This window comes from Anser cygnoides, chromosome 4 (assembly GCF_040182565.1).
Source record: "Anser cygnoides isolate HZ-2024a breed goose chromosome 4, Taihu_goose_T2T_genome, whole genome shotgun sequence".
Lineage (NCBI taxonomy): Eukaryota > Metazoa > Chordata > Aves > Anseriformes > Anatidae > Anser > Anser cygnoides.
The window spans coordinates 47,426,851-47,443,957 of NC_089876.1; the positions used below are offsets into that span (position 1 = coordinate 47,426,851).

Genomic DNA, 17,107 nt, shown 5'->3' on the forward strand with positions numbered 1-17,107 from the left:
GGAGGAGGAGGAGGAGGAGGAGGGAGAGAAGCGAGCGCGGGGCCCGGCGCCCCCCTGCCCGCCCCCGCCCCCCGCCCCGCCGCCAGGTGAGGGACGGGGCCGGGCCCCGGGGCCGTGTGTGGGCAGCGGCCCGGCGGGGAGAGGCGGCGCGGTGCGGCGCGGTGCGGCGGCGGCGGGGGGGCGCTGAGGTGGTGAGGCCCTGTCACAGGGTGCCCGCAGGAGCTGGGGGTGCCCCCTCCCTGGGGGTGCCGGAGGCCGGGCCGAGGGGGGCTGTGGGCAGCCTGGGCTGGTGGGAGGGAGCCCTGCCCGTGGCAGGGGGGTGGAAATGGGCGATCTTCAAGGTCCGTTGCAGCCCAAACCATTCCGTGCTTCTTCTGTGGCTTGCAGGCTGTAACCGACTCCTGAACTGGGTGCAGTTTCAGCATCACGCACGTCCCCGTTACCCCTGGTGGCAAGGATTTGCCGGTTGCAGTCGCCTCTATCTGTTTTCTGTCTATTGATGCTCTAGGACAGTACCCAAGGGTTCTTCAGGTACCCTAAAGGAGGCTGTAGCGAGGTGGGGGTTGGTCTGTTCTCCTACGTGCCTGGTGACAGGACGAGGGGGAAGGGGCTAAAGTTGCGCCAGGGGAGGTTTAGGTTGGATGTTAGGAAGAACTTCTTTACTGAAAGGGTTGTTAGGGATTGGAATGGGCTGCCCAGGGAAGTGGTTGAGTCACCATCCCTGGAGGTCTTTAAAAGACGTTTAGGTGTAGCCCTTAGTGATATGGTTTAGTGGAGGACTTGTTAGTGTTAGGGCAGAGGTTGGACTCGGTGACCTTGGAGGTCTCTTCCAACCTAGACGATTCTGTGATTCTGCAGGGCTGGAGGAGTGTGCCTTGTGATCAGTGCAACTCCAGCTGAACGATTGTCTCAGTCTTTTATATCTATCTGCTTATGCATGTGCACATGCGTGGTTAAAATGTAGGGAAAGGGTAATGTAGAAGACCGTTGGGTTGGAAAAATTAGAATTTGAGGTATTAACCCAATCAGAGGGTTCTTTCTGTTTTGGTAGGAGTTGATACCCCAATAGGATCCTGTGCCTTTGATAATTCGAGAGAAGAGCAGTTAGGAGCAGCCTGACCTGGAGGAGGTGAGGTGTAAGCTAGTTGCAGCCCCATTCCCCACTCTTTGTCTCCGCAATGTCTTGTAACTTTCACATCTAACTCGGTCTTGCAAGCAGAGCAGCAAGGGAACTGCAGGAGCATAAAGGGAAAACTATGGTGGGATGGCAGCAGAAAGTGCTAACGGCTTTCCCAATTCTTTAAAAAATATCTTGAGAAGAATTAGCAGTGCTATTCCTTGTTGTAGCTCAAAATTAACTAAATACACATCAATTCATTATTTTCCATCAACACTTAAGTTTTCTGCAATGTTACAAGAACTTCTGCTGGTTCTGTGTGCTGTGGAGGAACAAGACAATAAATGCAATGTGCTTTATTTGGACGGAAGATGTGATGCTTTCATCTTAAAGGCAGCTCATTAATTAATAGAACAACTTAAGGAGCCAGAGCATCCTGCTTAGAAAAGCAGATGTAATTGTTGAGAATCCCCTGGTGCTCTTTTCAGAGACCGCAGGAGTCATTTGCTTAATAACTGCATTAAGAATAAACCCTTTATTCAAAATGGCTTTACTCTTGATAACGTGTTTAGTTCTTGTTTGCAGGTAGCCCATAAGTATGCTCTTATATTGCTAACTGCAATTCCTTAAGTGTCAAGGAAAGGTTCATCCGGAAGGACATCTAGTATGCTCTTTCTGAGGTTTTGATTTGTTTACTTTGCCAGTTGAAGGCAAGATGTGTAAATCTCTAGGGCTCTAAAAATTGTGTGGTTTTAGTTATGGTCAGCAAGTTTGAAATTACAGAGGTGGAAATCTGATAAGCCTGTAAGCTGGCCCTGCCATGGAGGGGAGAATCCCAGTCTGTTTGGTCTCCCCTCTTCTTCTCCGGCACACGTTTGTGTGGATTGAGCTGTGAAATGGTCGTGTGTGTGTGGAAAATTCAGTGGGGTGGGAAACTGAGGGGCAGGGTTTCTGGCTTAAATTCGTGCCAAAATACGGATCAAGCATGTCTTTCCAAGCAGAACATATCCGAGTTGTTTTCTGAGAGTAGGCAAAAAGGTGGGTTTGTTAACGATCGGTTGGTGGGAGCTGAGTTGGATAATGACCTGGGGAGGAACGTGCGAGAGCAGAATTGCCGAGACACTCCGCGAACCTAGCGTTGGGTTGTTCGAAAGCTCCTTGCAGCTTTTTCAAAAGCTCTGTCCAGGAAGGCGGTGAAAGAAAGTGTAAAACTTCTGTAGGAAACAAGGTGAAATACCTTCAGACTTCTTAAAAATCCATCTGTCCACCCATCAGTTTTCCAGTCCTGGATGCTCTGCGTGGCTGCTGGAATTCAGAGTACTTGTTCCCTGCTCTTTTTGTGCCTGTGTCTTGGGCTTGGTGCTGCTGGCTGGCGCCTTCCGAGGCAAAAGATGGCTGTCTTAGGATGCTCTTGGTGGTCAGTAGGAAAGCTTCCATCAGCGTGAAGGAGAGGATGTCATTTTCTACGTTTGTTTTGGACAGCCTCGTTAATTTTGAAGTAGATTATTTGCTTCTTGCAAAGCAGGTGGTTTTGTTTCTTGTAAATTTTGAAGCAAACAATTAAAATTTAAACCTGTTTCATCTGTGTAGTCATGGAATGCACTGGATAGTGTTTGCGAGACAGCTCTCAGCATTTGGCTGCTTTTACAGCAGGGTTGAGGGGAGGAACTCGATGCCACGTATAGCAATGTTTGGATGTGACTGGAATCTCCCAGGAATGAGTTTCAGATGGTTCTGTGACTTTGTCAGCTCATCAGAGGGATTCAGCATGGTTCTGGGCATACTTAAGTGCTTGAGCTGCTTCCCTAACCAGATGGTCGTATTTGGGTACAAAGGGAAGGTATGAATGTGTGTTAACTGCAGGTTAGAGAAGGAGCCATCCCGACAGATCAGATGACTGCTTCGTAGCATGTATCTATCTGCTGAAACCAAGTCTGGCACGTCTTACAGTTAAGTGGTCCGAATTTTATCCCACTGCGAAGGCCGGAACAAGACGTTGCCTTCTGGGCTACTTTGGGTATGGCAATAAGAGCCTCTCCCACCAAGCATCCAGTGCAATTAAAGTTTTGGTGAAGACCTGTAAAATAAAGGCTCAAAGTACCCGAGTGTGAATTGGAAATTGGTGCCTGGAAAAAAATGCTTTCGGATAGTGGGGTTGCAGGTGATGGCAAGGGATGTTGTGGTGTGCTGAACAATCCTCATCCGCAGAGCTGCGGTGCAAGCATTCATCTCGCTTTCAAGAAACTAACATGATGTAAGCAGTTGTGTGTGTTGGGGGGGGGGGGGGGAGTAAAGCAGCAAAATTTATTTATTTTCTAATTATTTTTGTTTTTACACAGTATCTCTACATGGGTTTGTAAAATGGTACACGCCTCTTTATTAGGTTATTAAGGGTTCTTGAGCTGATCAGGAAAACATTGCTTTGCTGCTTCTAGCATTTAATAGTTTTAAATAGCACCGTGATGATATGTAAGGCTGTGTGCGAGGTAAAAACATGACTCCAGGATCTGTGAAACTGAGGTACAGATTGTCTTAGCCAAGGCTGCGCTGCAGGATGAACTAGCTGCCTGTTTAGCCAGCAGGGCGAAGAAATGACACTTATTCTGTTCCTTAATGGAAATTTTATACCTACTCAGAAGGAGGCTGGTAGACATGAAGATGTTTGGTTGTTTTCAACTGGAAGCAAGAGTCTGGAGAGGGCTGTGTGGGGCAGCAGCTGTTCTGCTATGTGGTCTTTCATATTAATAAAAAAAAAAAAAAGGCATAATTTGCAAATCAGTTTGAAAGGAATTCAGTATTAGTAGATAGGAGGGAAATCCCATGTCACTCAGTGATGGCCCTGAATGAACTGCCATGTTTCCAGAGGAATTCTCTTATTTTATGTCTTGGCTTTTATGCTGCAAAGTAACAGGTTATCCCGTGTAACAAGAGCTAGAGGGTTCAGTTCCTCAGCCTTTGTGTCCTTGTTTTAGTTCCCCTGTCATGCGAGCTGCTTACCTTATTAATTATTTGCTTTATTTAGAATGTTTTATACCGTGGGAAGTTGAAATACGATTTTAAGTAGTGACTGCTTTTTTTTAAAATCTCCGATGTGACGCCGTCTGTATACAGTGGGGCAAGGCTGACAAACTCCAGTCAGGTATGATTATACTCAGTGCTGACAGTCTGTTTAATTTTTAATGACTGTTGTTTCCTCCTTGCAAACCCCTGGGTGAATTGCAGTATCACCTGTACTTACCAGCTGTTTGAAGTCACATTTAGGTTGCGTGCCTAATACAGCTTAAGTAAGAAAAGTATCTGTCTTTCGCAATCACTCAAATCACAATTTCTTGCACATGTTCTGTGTTAGTGACTGTCTTTGCCTCTATAGGTGAGATGTTTATTATTTTTTTTAACCATCTGTTGAAATAATAAAATGGGAAGACTTCCGTTTCTGGTTAGGCATAACAGACTGAACAGCTTACTAGGTTCCAGTGAATCAGTATCAATATAAACTCGTATAACGTGGATAAACCTCGTCTCTTAACAAAATTGTGTCCTTTGCAGTGGTAGGATGTAATTGTTGTGTTGTTGCTGTAGAGCCTTGTTCGATGTTGCAAGCTGAGCATTCTGTGCAGGGAAGGTTGCTTTGCCAATGGGAGCTTCTGCTAGGCTGGATTCGTAGTCTTCATTTCAGAGACCTAAATCCTGGTCCTCATCACAACAGGGAGGTTTCTCTTTGCTTTAACAGATTTTTTAAAATAATCCTTTTCTGAAACTCTGCTTGAACTTCTGCAAGGTGCAGCATCCAGCTCCTTTCACGCCAATTAATGCATGCCAAACCTGTTTTGTTTTCAGGTATGTCAGAACACAGGAATGAATCCACAACAGTTGAGGAATTTCACCCAGCTGGAGAAGAGGTGCAGTCTGACTCCGAGGTGATTGGGTGATAGCCGTATTCGTGTGAGATCAGCCAATCCCTGCAAGGTTTCAGACTGACAAAAAGGATGATTCACATAGCACAGGGAAGTTGTTTTGGGGGTAGGAGTTTATGCGTACTGTCTGGAGTTGGGTGGGTTTGGTTTTGGGATGCTTTAGAACAACCCCGTTAGTTGATGAGAAATGAGTAGTTGAACCAGTAGTCTGCCGCTGGGTGTTCGCTTTGTGAGCCGAATAGATTTGGGCAGGGCAGAGTCAGGCGTGTACAGCAGGCGGAAAGGATTGGTACTAGAAAGGTAGCAATTTTTGTGCAACCTGACTATAACAAGGCATGGTGCATCTGTCTGTTTTGTTGGCTTTTTCGGTTAGTTAGTTTGTTTGTTTTCTTGGGAGCAGCTACACCTTGTATCTTCATAAGTCTGATCTTCTTCAAATTATGAACAAATTCTTAAGGTTCCCACTAATAGCTAGCCATTCAGAGTAAATGTTTCCTTGACTGCTCTAGAGTGAAAAAGGCGAATGCTTGTTGTTTTCTGTACTGTTTATTTCATTCATTCCTTTATTCATCAATAGAAATTCAGGCCCTTCATCAGATTTACTTTACTTTTCATGCACATGATAGATTTTCTTCTGAGGATGCAGTTTCATTATATACTCAATTTAAATGAGCTGTGGGCTGCACTTCCAGAAGGGGCGTGCTGTTCAGTAATCATCCTCCCTGTTTTAACAGAACTACTGTTACGATTTAATGGTTTAGTTTTCTCTCTGATCAGTAAGCTTACAGCGAGTGAAGTTGCAGGACGCTGCATTCAGAAGCAAAGAGCAGTGATCACTGGTTTTGGCAATAGCCTACACTTGCAGTCAGCATTTTGAAATACTGCGCTGCTGAAGTAAGCTGGTGCTGTGGCCGAAAGCAGTCCTTAATTCTCAATACTTTATTCCAGTGTTACCCCCTAAAATTGGTAGGTACGAATGCTGGAGCAGCGTGATGAACTGTTTTGGAGAACTGATTAAATATTTTATATATTTATATTTATATATTTTATATTTTAAATATATATTTTGGAGCACTGATAAATATTCCCCATCCCCTTTTTGGGGATAGGTCACTTCCTTTTAACCTGCGTTGTTTCTGCAGTTTTGTTTGCTGTGCAAATACATGTGTGCTGGCCCAGGGAAGAGTTGGGTGAGTAGGGAAAGCTGATGTGGAGGGAAAGAGTGAGGGGTGAAGGGCAGAAAAAAGGGCAAGGATTTGTTGTTTGTGGCAGCAGTGCTAGCTTAGACTGACTGAAATACAGGCTATGATTTTTTGTTGAGACAAGCTAACGGTTCATCCTACTTCCTTTTTGATGCTGCTCACTTAGTCTCTTTGGTGCTTGTCTGACTTAATTGTGAACTAATTCGACTTACTGAAACTGCAGAAAGGTCTTTTTGCCAGGTTAGTGAGCGGAGTCTGGTCACCGTGCAGTCCGGTGAGCGGCAGGCATGTGTTGGGGCTGGGAGGTGGGACGCTGGGGCTCACGGTAGGGGCTGGAGAAGGGGGGTAGTGAAACTTCCTCCCTTCAGCAATGAAGGCCGGCGTTTTGGTTCAGACACGTCAGGAAGCTGAAGCTAGCAAGTCATTTTTTGCTTTCTCTGAACGTGACGCCGAGGTTTGCCTCAAGTGGAAATACCTGTAAACATCTGAGCTGCTTCTAGGCCTTCTTGGATTTCACAAGTTGCCCAGAGAAGCTGGCGAATGTTGGTTTTTTAATGTATGTATTGATAGAGGCGTGCGTGTATGCATGAGCCTGTATATCTGTGAATAATCTCCATAGTTGAAAACTGGTCTCTACAGAGAATTTGGTCTGCTAGGCTGACGTGACCATGCAATGTGAGCTGTTCCTTCCTAGGGCTGAAAGAAGGCGCTCACTGAATGCTAATGGGAGCAGCCGATAGGGTAAGGTAGGGTCTTGTCAAGTCAGTTTTTCTTGAACGTATAGCACGCTGACTTTTCCTTACATGATTTTGAACTCTGCTATGTTTTTAGAACTTTTAAAATACTTTGACTTTTTTATTTTCAGAGGCTGTGCCTGAATGTTTAGCTGCTCATTTTGGGGAAGTGTTTCATAAAGCAGTTTTGAAAGAGTAGCTTTCAATTCAGTGTTGCTAACTTAGTCTTGATACTCAAAAAGGAAGGTGTATCACCTCGGACTTAATTTTTGTGGGGTGTATTCAAAGATTGTAGTTCTTATGTATGGTTCTCGTAGACTGGCTTGCCCTTGGCCTTTTTATTCTCAATCTGTGTAGAAGGTAACTTTTACTCAGAACTTGATGGACTTAAGTCTCCTTGCCATTTTCTTCGTATTTTTGTTTTATGCTGCAAAATTGAAGAAGCTTATTACAAGTTTCAGAAATATGAATCAGGCTTTAAAGCTACCAAATTAAGTGTGAATGGTGAGCTGTGCTTCAAAAGACCAAATGAGGTGAAATCTCTGTAAATTACAGTCTTTGGAAAAAGATATGTTAACATGGCTTTGAAAGCAATTTAGAATTAGAGCATGTGTGTTGGAGCCTGTAGACAGTGCCTAGTTAGAAGAAAGCCTGGGAGGCCTCATAGTGTAATGAGCAGGTGTTATGTGTTGAACTCCCAAAATCTGTGTGTAAATCAAGTGAGGATAGGAGGAAGTAAGCGGAATACTAACAGGGGGGTATGACAGAAGGTGGTGCCAATGAAGAATGATGCAGGTGATCCTGAGTAAGTCGTTACACTCAGATATCCTGTAAAAGCTTTGTGTGCTCTTGGAGCAGTTGCAGGTACTTCAGCCTGACGGGCCTGTGTCTGTTCCTGAGCCTCTGACTGAAAAGCAGCTGGCTCAGTTTGATGGTTTCCAAGCTCCAAGTGAACAAAGAAACCATGCTCAAGTGTGTGTTGATGGTGTGCCTTGTCTTCCGAGTCTGGCAAAGGTGCACGAGCATGTTTGAAGGCTTCAGACAACTTTCACATGAGTAGTTGAACAAACATTGGCTTGGTTATGTTCTGATTCTTTTTGTACTGTTTACACTTCAGTTAACTAATGAAGCTGTCCTGGAAAGTTAAGCGTAGCTTTTTGAGAGAGCCAACTTATGTATTTTTGGGGGAAAAGGTACATTTGGGCAGTGGTGGCTTGATAAATTTTTAGCATCTCTGTCTTCATTTTGAGAATGATAGGGTGCTGCTCCCTTTTCAGATGCTTGTATGTGGTGTCCGTCTCTTCTAGAAGAGAATCTCTTCTAGGTTTTACTGTAGGTCATTCATTGAAAGCAGTGGTTACACAGCTGCTTGTGCTGTCCATAGAACAGCAGCATCTCCAAACTTACTTTGAATCTTGAATTGCATTGGTGCTTTTAAGTTCTTGTTTCTGCATTTCACTTTAGGTTTTCTGCTGTTGTCTGAGTCAGAGTTGAATACCAACAGTTTAGTCAGAAGGTGGCACTATCTTATGATAAAATAAAAAGCAAGTTAAACAGTTTTAAAGCTTGGAATCATCACTTTTATTTTTGTAATACATGATTAAACTTGTTGCTCTTTTCTAATACTTCTTGTTTTTCATTAGTGAGTACAATTTTCTTTAGCTAACAACAAACTTGATCTTTGTTGTAGCTTGAGATGCATTAACTACTCTAAGGATCAAGTGTGTGTATAGAAAATACTTGGGCTTGGCCCCATGTCTCATTTTTCTGGCACCCCTCTGCCCCACAATACATCAATTAACTTTGGTTGTTTCTTTTCTTCAATCTTGAAGCTTTTAGTTACTTCTGAGATATGCTAGCTTATTAATGTGTTGGGGTATGTGATGAAATGCATCTTCGCAGACCAAGTATGTCAGAATATTTCCAAAGAGGAGTTGGAAATAAAATCAGCTGTTAGGAGACTTAAAACATCAAATATTTTAATACAGATCACTTCTTGTAAATTTAAGACAAATACTAACCTGTTTCTTGTACAATAGGGAGGTGCAATGGCTCAAGAGTCTCCCAAAAATTCAGCAGCAGAAATTCCTGTGACTAGCAATGGACAGCTGGAAGATTCTCATGAGCACAGCTTTAATAGGGTAAGAATTGTCTTTGGTGTCTAACAATGTACTGTTACCAGAAATGCTGAAGTTACAATGCAACACACAGAGGACTTCAGTCAAGATAGCATTGTAAAGCTTTTGGAAGTTTAGGTTGTTAAATATGTTAATCTTGTTTGCAAGAATAGCGAGGAAATTCTGCTGAAGTGTACATACAAATCACGCTACGCAAACTTGTTTTCTGATTGATCTCAAATTTTACAGTAAGCTTCATTAAATTGTCTAGCTGACTACAGTTGGCTCTTGCTAAAATTAAGTAGTTTGCTATACCTTACTGATTCTAATAATTAAGTTAAGCTGCAGTTTTAAATGCATTTAATGTGTACATATGTGTGACATATGTGATGTACATATACTGTACAGTATATGGTGACAATAAGCTTGGAAACATAAACATGATAGAGTTTATGTAAGCTGTAGGTCTCTGATTACAACTGTTGATGTAAGGGTTTTATTTTCTCTTATTTTAAGAGGAAAAAGAGTTTCTTGGGGTACTTATATTACTTGTACTCTTTCTATTCAACCTAGTTCTAAACAAACTAGAGGATTGATTTACAGGAATTGCCTGACAGCCTGCCAGAACAAAAGGAAAATATTTTGGTAAAATAAGCATATGCCTAATTCTGGCTGTCTTCTGATTTTAGCTTCAGTGGAAAACCTCTTTTGAAACTGATAAATTATTGTTAAAGTTGATGGGAAAAAAATGAAGTAGAGATTACACATTGCAATAGCCTTTTTTATATAAAAAAGGGTATATTAGCAATAGCAATTTTTTCTGAATGTGAAATTTGGTGCTTCATAATGCATAATCACACGTATATACTTCAATATTATTGACTCTAGCCTTGAGGAACCTTTTTTATCACGCAGTTTTACCCATTAAACAAGAAAATAAGCACTTTTAAAATATGAGGCTTACCAGCTCCTGTGAATTCAGGCAACCAAGTCCTAAACTAATATACATGAAAAAGTATCCAATAGTCCAAGGCAAGCTACTTCTAACATGCCTGAAAGTAAAGATGGTCACATTCTGATTTGAAGCTGTAAACATGGAAGAAGTAACTTTTCTTGTGTTGAAGCTAAAAAAAAAAAAAAAATTACTACTGTATTGCTGTCTGAGCTCTATCAGAATGCATCACATTTGTAGCATCTTGAAAAGAAGCTATACTTCATAATGATCTGTATGTGGTTCTTTTTTTTTATCCTTGCTTTACTTTATCATCATTTCTTCTTGTCTTTGACTGTCCAGCAGAGGGTACTATGGTACAGTTTATGGAATTTGGGATTGGCTTTCTTTACTCTTACTTTGTTTTACAGTTGGAGTTATGAAAATGAGCTAATTATTCACAACTATTTGATATCTGACAAGATGTAGATTTCAAGGAAGTCTCAAAGCTTTGACAGTTCCATGATGACTTGCAATGCAAAATTATTTCTAAAAGAAATACTGAGCTGAACTTTGATGTTTTGTTCTGTCCTATTAAAATGCTGATTATGGGGGGGAGGAAACAATTCTGCAAATTTAAAAAACAAATTACAAATACACCATGAATATACTTCCTGATAATTGGTAAAATAAGCATAGCCATAATTTTGACTTTAGTCTGGTTTTAGCTTTAATGGGGAAGCTCTTGTGAAGCTAGTAAATGATAATGTTACAGACAAACCATGAAGCAGATACTGCATATTGCAATATTTTTTTCTATAAAATGTCTATTAGTAGTGGAAAATTTTCTAAATATTAATAGTGTAATATAGGGTTACATATTACAATTATTAATTTCTTATTGGAAATATACATACAACAAAGTCTAATAGATACTTAAAAAATCCTTAAAACAGCATCCATTTGACTTCAATTGTGGTGTAGTTGTATAATGAGCATGACTGTAAAAAAGTATAAAACTTTGTGAAATGTTATTACATCCATGTTGGAGCTCCATATTAATTATACTGCACTTGGTGGTATTTTTTTTCTACTTCTGCTGAATGAGCTGTTTTTTGGTTTTGGGGTTGTTTTCCAAACCAACCCTCTCTCCTACCCCCCCCCCCCCCAAATGCATGGCAGTAAGGGATGGCATGTGATTCCTAAGATTTGTTGTTCAACCAAAATCTACCAGTAACGTAAGGCAAAACTTAGTTTTAACTTCATTACACATCATCCTAAGTTTTGATTAAAAATATGCTCATGTCTAAATGGGACAACTGAAATCTACCTTAAAGTGACGGTAAACTTGGTTTCACCTAGAAATTGAGAAGCAGGTTTACTATTTTTAAGGCTGATGACCTTGACGCTGCTGTGACTCGACTGCTGTTTCAGAGGTATCTTTCCTTTGCCTAAGAGTTGCTTCTCCACTTTAGTGTGTTCAATACTTTTTCAGTAGTTACAGTAAATGGAAATTGCACTTAGTGACTCGGTCAGAGCCCTTGTTTATTCAAAGTATAACTACCATGTTCTGTGGAAAATTGAGATGTTACATAAGTATTTGTCTGTGGCCAAATATAAAATTTGAGGTAGGTTTTTGCTGGCATGCTACATGCTTTTGTGGCTTGAAGTTTACTCTGTTTTAAAACTTCCACTAAACCCCAAAATGGGTCAAATACTTGGATAAGTTGCAGAAAATTTATACTTTGCAAACTTAGTTGTATTTACTGCTGTAATTTCTTTCACAATAATTATTCTGGGATCAGTGAAGATGAATTTTTTTTGAACTGTCTTGTACAGGTTAAGACCTGCATGTGTGACCTAAACTCAGAATATGTGATAACCAGGGCTGCTTATAAACAAAACAAAGAAAACAGTCTTGTTGGAATTAACATCTAGATCTGTTTACTAATCTGTTAGTCTCAAATTCTAATATTAAGCTTCTATTCATCTTTGTGTTTGTTATTTCTAATGCTTAATGCTCTCCTCTTTTTTTTCGTGCCAATATTTTGAGTAATTTTTTGTTTTAACCTAAAGCGATACACATTGCACCGCAGAACTAATGTGCCAAGTTTTCAGGGGTCTTTTTTCCTATCAACTTATGGAAATGACAAGCTAAGCACTGGTTTTTACGAGGGCACTTAAGTAGTGGCTTGTTTCTTCTTTCTGAAGTTGCACTGTTACCACAGTGCTCAGTAAAAATTTTTGACCACAGTGGAGTTTAGTCCAATCAAACTCCAATCTGCATTTCAATTACAGCTTGTTGGATGGCTGGGGAATAAGGTTATTTTAGTTTCTTTTTTTTTGCGTGCTGTAATCAGGGAGCTGTTCATCTAGACATTGTACAATTCAGATGTAAATGGAAAAAAATGCAACTTATCCTGTGTTTTTATTTGCTCTTCTACTGTTATTTTGCCACAAGTACTTCAGCAGCTTTGATTGCATGGTTTTGGTAGACTGAGTAAATATGTAGTTACACAATGTACTCTTCAGGGATCTTTAGTTACAAAACTAAGCTTTACCCTAGACTTGCAGCTTTAGCACTGTGATCAGACCTCATCCATAAGTTGTATAGACATGAAATTTTTCACCAAATGTGTTTGTACTCAAGCATGGCAGGTATTTCATTTTGCAAGACAATATTGTACAAATGTATTTACCTGGAAGTGGCAAGCAGCATTGCTCATTCTTTGAAGGAAAATGCATTTAGTTGTGCAGAACATCAGATACAATAGATTGTCGTAACCTAATTGCAGGAGAAGCATATTGGATCCAGCCTTGTGGAAACAGGCTATAGCACTGCTTGATGGATCTTCAGTAAATTGTTGGTTCCCTATGTTTAAGAAAAAAAGAATCAAAAGAATATTTATGAGGTAACTGAAGTGTTTGCTTAGCTGTAAAGTTTCATTCAGAAATATGCTGGTACATACTCATTCTCTCATTTGTAATAATAAGAGATGCCTAAGGAATTCTGACAAGTTTTGTCCTGTCTGTATGGTAGATGGAAATTTTTTTAACTAATAAAGCCTGTAGCTTCAATCATCATTGGATGAAATGTCTAATGTCGCCTTATTACAGAAAACCTTGATGCAGTGCTTTCAGCTCTCCAAGCTCTGTTGAAACTCAGTTATGCTTTAAAGACTTGATGTTTAGAAGAGTTTGCCAATGTTTGGATGTTTGTTAGTCTATGCTAATAATAGAGGACTTCAGCAATTACTAAGGAAACATATTTTTCTTACTACTTCGTACAAGAAAACTCAAACAGAAAACCTTGTTGGTTATTATTTTTCACTGGTTTAATTCGCTTATCCCTGACTTAGAGGGGATTTTTACAGGGGATTTTCTTCCCACAGTCTTCATCCCATGCTATTATCATTTTGATTAGAATAGTGGTGGCTTTAACGTCCCGGAAGGGTTGGGGAGCTGAGGACTGTGCAGAGGAGTGTATTATATAGCTCCTTATTGAAAAAGGCATAATGTGGAAGCAGGAATAATTAAAATAATTTTAAAAAACATTCATGTCTGTGAAGGCATTCAGGCAGTTGTAAGCTACTTGTTATGTTTAAACTATTGTTCCAAATCTATATTGAGTTCTTAACAGTCTGCATCTCCAAAATTCTTGTTCCAATTGTTTTCTTTCATTTTCAGTATAGATTCCTTTCTGCCTCTTCTCCCACTCCTGTGGGGACAAAAACATTATTAAATATTGTATATAATACTAGTAATAAGCTCTTTGCCTTTCCAAAACTCCCCCAGTCTCATCACTCAAGTTCTCCCTGAAACATCTGAGTTCCTATTCCTTAGATTTTGCTGTGTTAACTTGTATAGCTAGACCTTAATTTGGGCAATTATATTTTAATTACTGTATATTGATTTAAAACTTCTTTCTGCACATCAGTTGCAGAAAACTGTTTTTACGAGATGAAACAAAGACCAATCTGCCTGTTTGCCAAGTGGTCTGCTTCATGCAATCTTGAAGAGTGAAAATTATGGATGTGAATGATGAGAGTAGAAGGGAAACTGATGGGAAAGCAGATTTTTAGTATGACATTAGGTAAATCTAAAGGTGTGGAGTAAGAAGAAAGGATCTTCTGTGTAAAGAGCAATATGTTGGGGAATAGAAGAAATCTGTCAGTCCATTTGTTGCTTCACCGTAGAGTAAAGCTTTAAGTGTAAAAATAAATGAGAGGAGAGCTGGAATTTATTCCGAAGTGAGGATCTAATGGATTATTTCATGGAAGATAAGAGTTAAATGATGGAGTAGGGCAAGGAGAAGAGAAAAATGCAGAATGAGAAGCTTCACTGACATATTACATAGAGCAAGAAGTGAAAGTTCAGAGCCTTAAATCTTACTGGATAGATGTTAGATCTACTCATTAAAGAGTACTTTAATCTTAAACTGAACTTTACAATAAGGCATGTTACAATTTTTTCCCAGAGGTAACTTGAATATTTTGTTAATAATGTCATCTGTCATTTAAAAAACGTGTACATTGCTTCTAGTTTTAGTTGTTCAACTGTTAATGGACTCACTCCTCAAGTTAGCTAGTGATATGTTGTTTTTTAAATACATTTCTTGAAAGTAGTGAAGGCAACTAAACCCATATCTTCTAACAGCATTTAGTAGTAGCAAATGATGATACTTGGTGATGCGTTAATAATAGACTGGCATAATCATGAAATTAATACAGCCTTGTTTGCTGTAGTTGCTCCATAACTTCTACCTGCACGAGAAACAATAGAGTTTTGATATTTTTTCCCCTCTTCATTTTAGATTAGAACGGGGAGCATGGATGGGAATTGTCTTTCTGAAAACAGTCTTGTAACTCAGCCAAAATTCCTTCACGTACATCCATTCTGCATGACTTCTTTGCTGTATCTACCATGTCAACGGGATTGGTACATCAAATATTCATACTGATTCATCTACACGACCTGTATAATTAGCTGATGATTACCCCTGTTGGAGGCACTTAAATAAGGTTAACCTTACTAAAATACCTTTAGCTTAATACAATGATTTAAACTGAAAACGGAATTCAACCAAAGGTTGGTTAATGTAGTTTGAATGCTCTGTACTATGTAGGTTTGCTCTGATTTGACTAGGCCAAATTAAACTGGTGCAGCTGTCTTGTGTACCTGTACTTCATGCTCTTACTTCTTTGCACCTTTATCATGCTAAATGGCTGAGATTGGAATAGGCAATTCGACCTTTTCACTTCATGGGAATATTCTGAGTTGTAGTTCTTACACCTCTAGTCCTGGGTCTAAGTCAAGTTACAATGTTAAAGTACTTCTAGATGGTAACTGCGTAAATGAATGCTATGCTTTTAAGCACCATACAATTGAAAATAATGAATGAAGCATCTCTTTTTATGGTGATGATGTTACAAAGTTGAATTTTTGAGATGTGTCAGTGATTCTGGAATTCTAGCGACATGATTATGAAGAAGGTGGGAAATCACAAATTTGAAAGCAGGTCTTGGGATCATCAAAATATTCCCACTAGCTAGAAGACCAATAACTAGTCAAAATATAATTACTGTAGTGTTGTAGGAGAATCTGGTTTCACTTCCCATGTTTTAACAGGAAGTGTTGATGGGAACAAAAAAGAAAGCTATTTACGTAACTTCCTTACCATTCAAAAATCTCCAGGTACTATCACAGCTTCTCTTAAACGTGTAGTTTTGTGCATGTCTTCTTTCACTTACTCTAAGGCTGTTTCTAAGTTGTCCCATGTAAGTTATCAAAGTGATAAATAGCTTCGTCAGAATGATCACAGATTTTTGGCTAGCCTTTTTTCTCTATGCATGTAAAATAGCACTACCATTTGCAAGAATGACATGTTAAAAACTAAAGTTTGCATACAGAAACATGTCTCCACTGAACATTAGCTTGCATGTTTATATACAATATAGAGGTGGTGGATTGATGATCACTGACTTTTTGATGACAATTCTCCTCATGTATAAATGTCTGTCTTCAGCAAGGTATATTTCGGCTGGTTAGTATAGGTATTGAAAACAGGCATGTTTTTCAACAGCTCTTTACACTGAACTTTGCTTTTTTTGCCAATGAAAGGAAAGATACCTTTGAATAAATGTTTGTGCCTGTCTGTGTAGTTACATATGTATGTTAAAAAAAACTATGCATACATGCAATTGTAGATCTTAATATATTTTCTTGACCTGAACATCTTTTTTTTTTGTTTCGGAGAAGGGTGTGTTATAATAATCTAAATGATTTATTTACCTGTAGCTTGTTCACCCTGTGTTTAACTTCAAATGAGAATTAAGTTGAATGTTTAAAAGCAGTACAGTTGTTTAAGTTTAGATATGAACTTTTGTATTTACAAAATAGATGTTCTGCATTTTAACTCAAAATACAGATGATTGCTTAGATTCCTGTTTCAAACATGCTTAAGCAGGTTAGCTGTCTACATTTCTTTGGCTTCATATTTAAATATTTCTGAAAACTATACAACGTGCCAGGGTGCCCTTGGGGAAAATGTTTGATGCCGTGTCATTTTTGTTAAATCGGTGCATCATCTCCTCTGCTGTCCAGTTACCCTTTTGCAAGCGTTTCTGGTTTTTCATCTCCTGCTGACTTGCTTCAGAGTTATATGGGCTCTGTCTGCCAGCTACACTAAGTTGAAGCAAAAGCCTTCCATCCCACCACTAACGACAAGTAATTAAATGGAAGTACCAGAACTAAGTCAGTTGTGAAGGCTGAGAGCAGTACGTATCAGATGTTGTGGTATGCTTTATTTGTGAGATCAGGTTCTGTATGTGACTACTGTTGTTCATACTACTTATTTTTTTCCATTTTTATTTTTGATATAATGCTTCAAATACACAAATATAGCATAATTTATTATTAAATAGCTGGTTCGTGTGAGTGAAAGTACAGCTACAGGAATTGGTTACTCTGATTGCAGTAGCATCCTGTGTTTTCCACATCAACATGATTTCTATTATGTTGGAATTCATGTTTGTAGCTTTTCCTTTTTCCATCCTCTCAGGAGTTTGTTTTAAACTAAAGACAACTGACTAA

The 17,107-nt window shown here is 39.5% G+C and overlaps 1 protein-coding gene across 8 annotated transcripts in view; it reads left to right on the forward strand.

The window, feature by feature from the left end:
• Window positions 1–66: 66 nt before the first annotated feature.
• ARFIP1 (ADP ribosylation factor interacting protein 1) overlaps window positions 67–17,107 on the forward strand; it is a 43,410-nt gene continuing 26,369 nt past the window's right edge. For 6 of the 8 annotated variants that reach the window (XM_013175135.3, XM_013175130.3, XM_048071846.2 and 3 more), the window contains exons 1-2: window positions 4,955–5,034; window positions 9,007–9,108. In XM_013175135.3, the coding sequence (XP_013030589.3) occupies window positions 4,957–5,034; window positions 9,007–9,108 (180 nt within the window). In that variant the 5' untranslated portion in view covers window positions 4,955–4,956. Of the gene's footprint in view, window positions 87–4,954; window positions 5,035–9,006; window positions 9,109–17,107 lie in introns of those variants that run through there. The other 2 variants (XM_066996063.1, XM_013175129.2) reach the window with 2 other exon arrangements.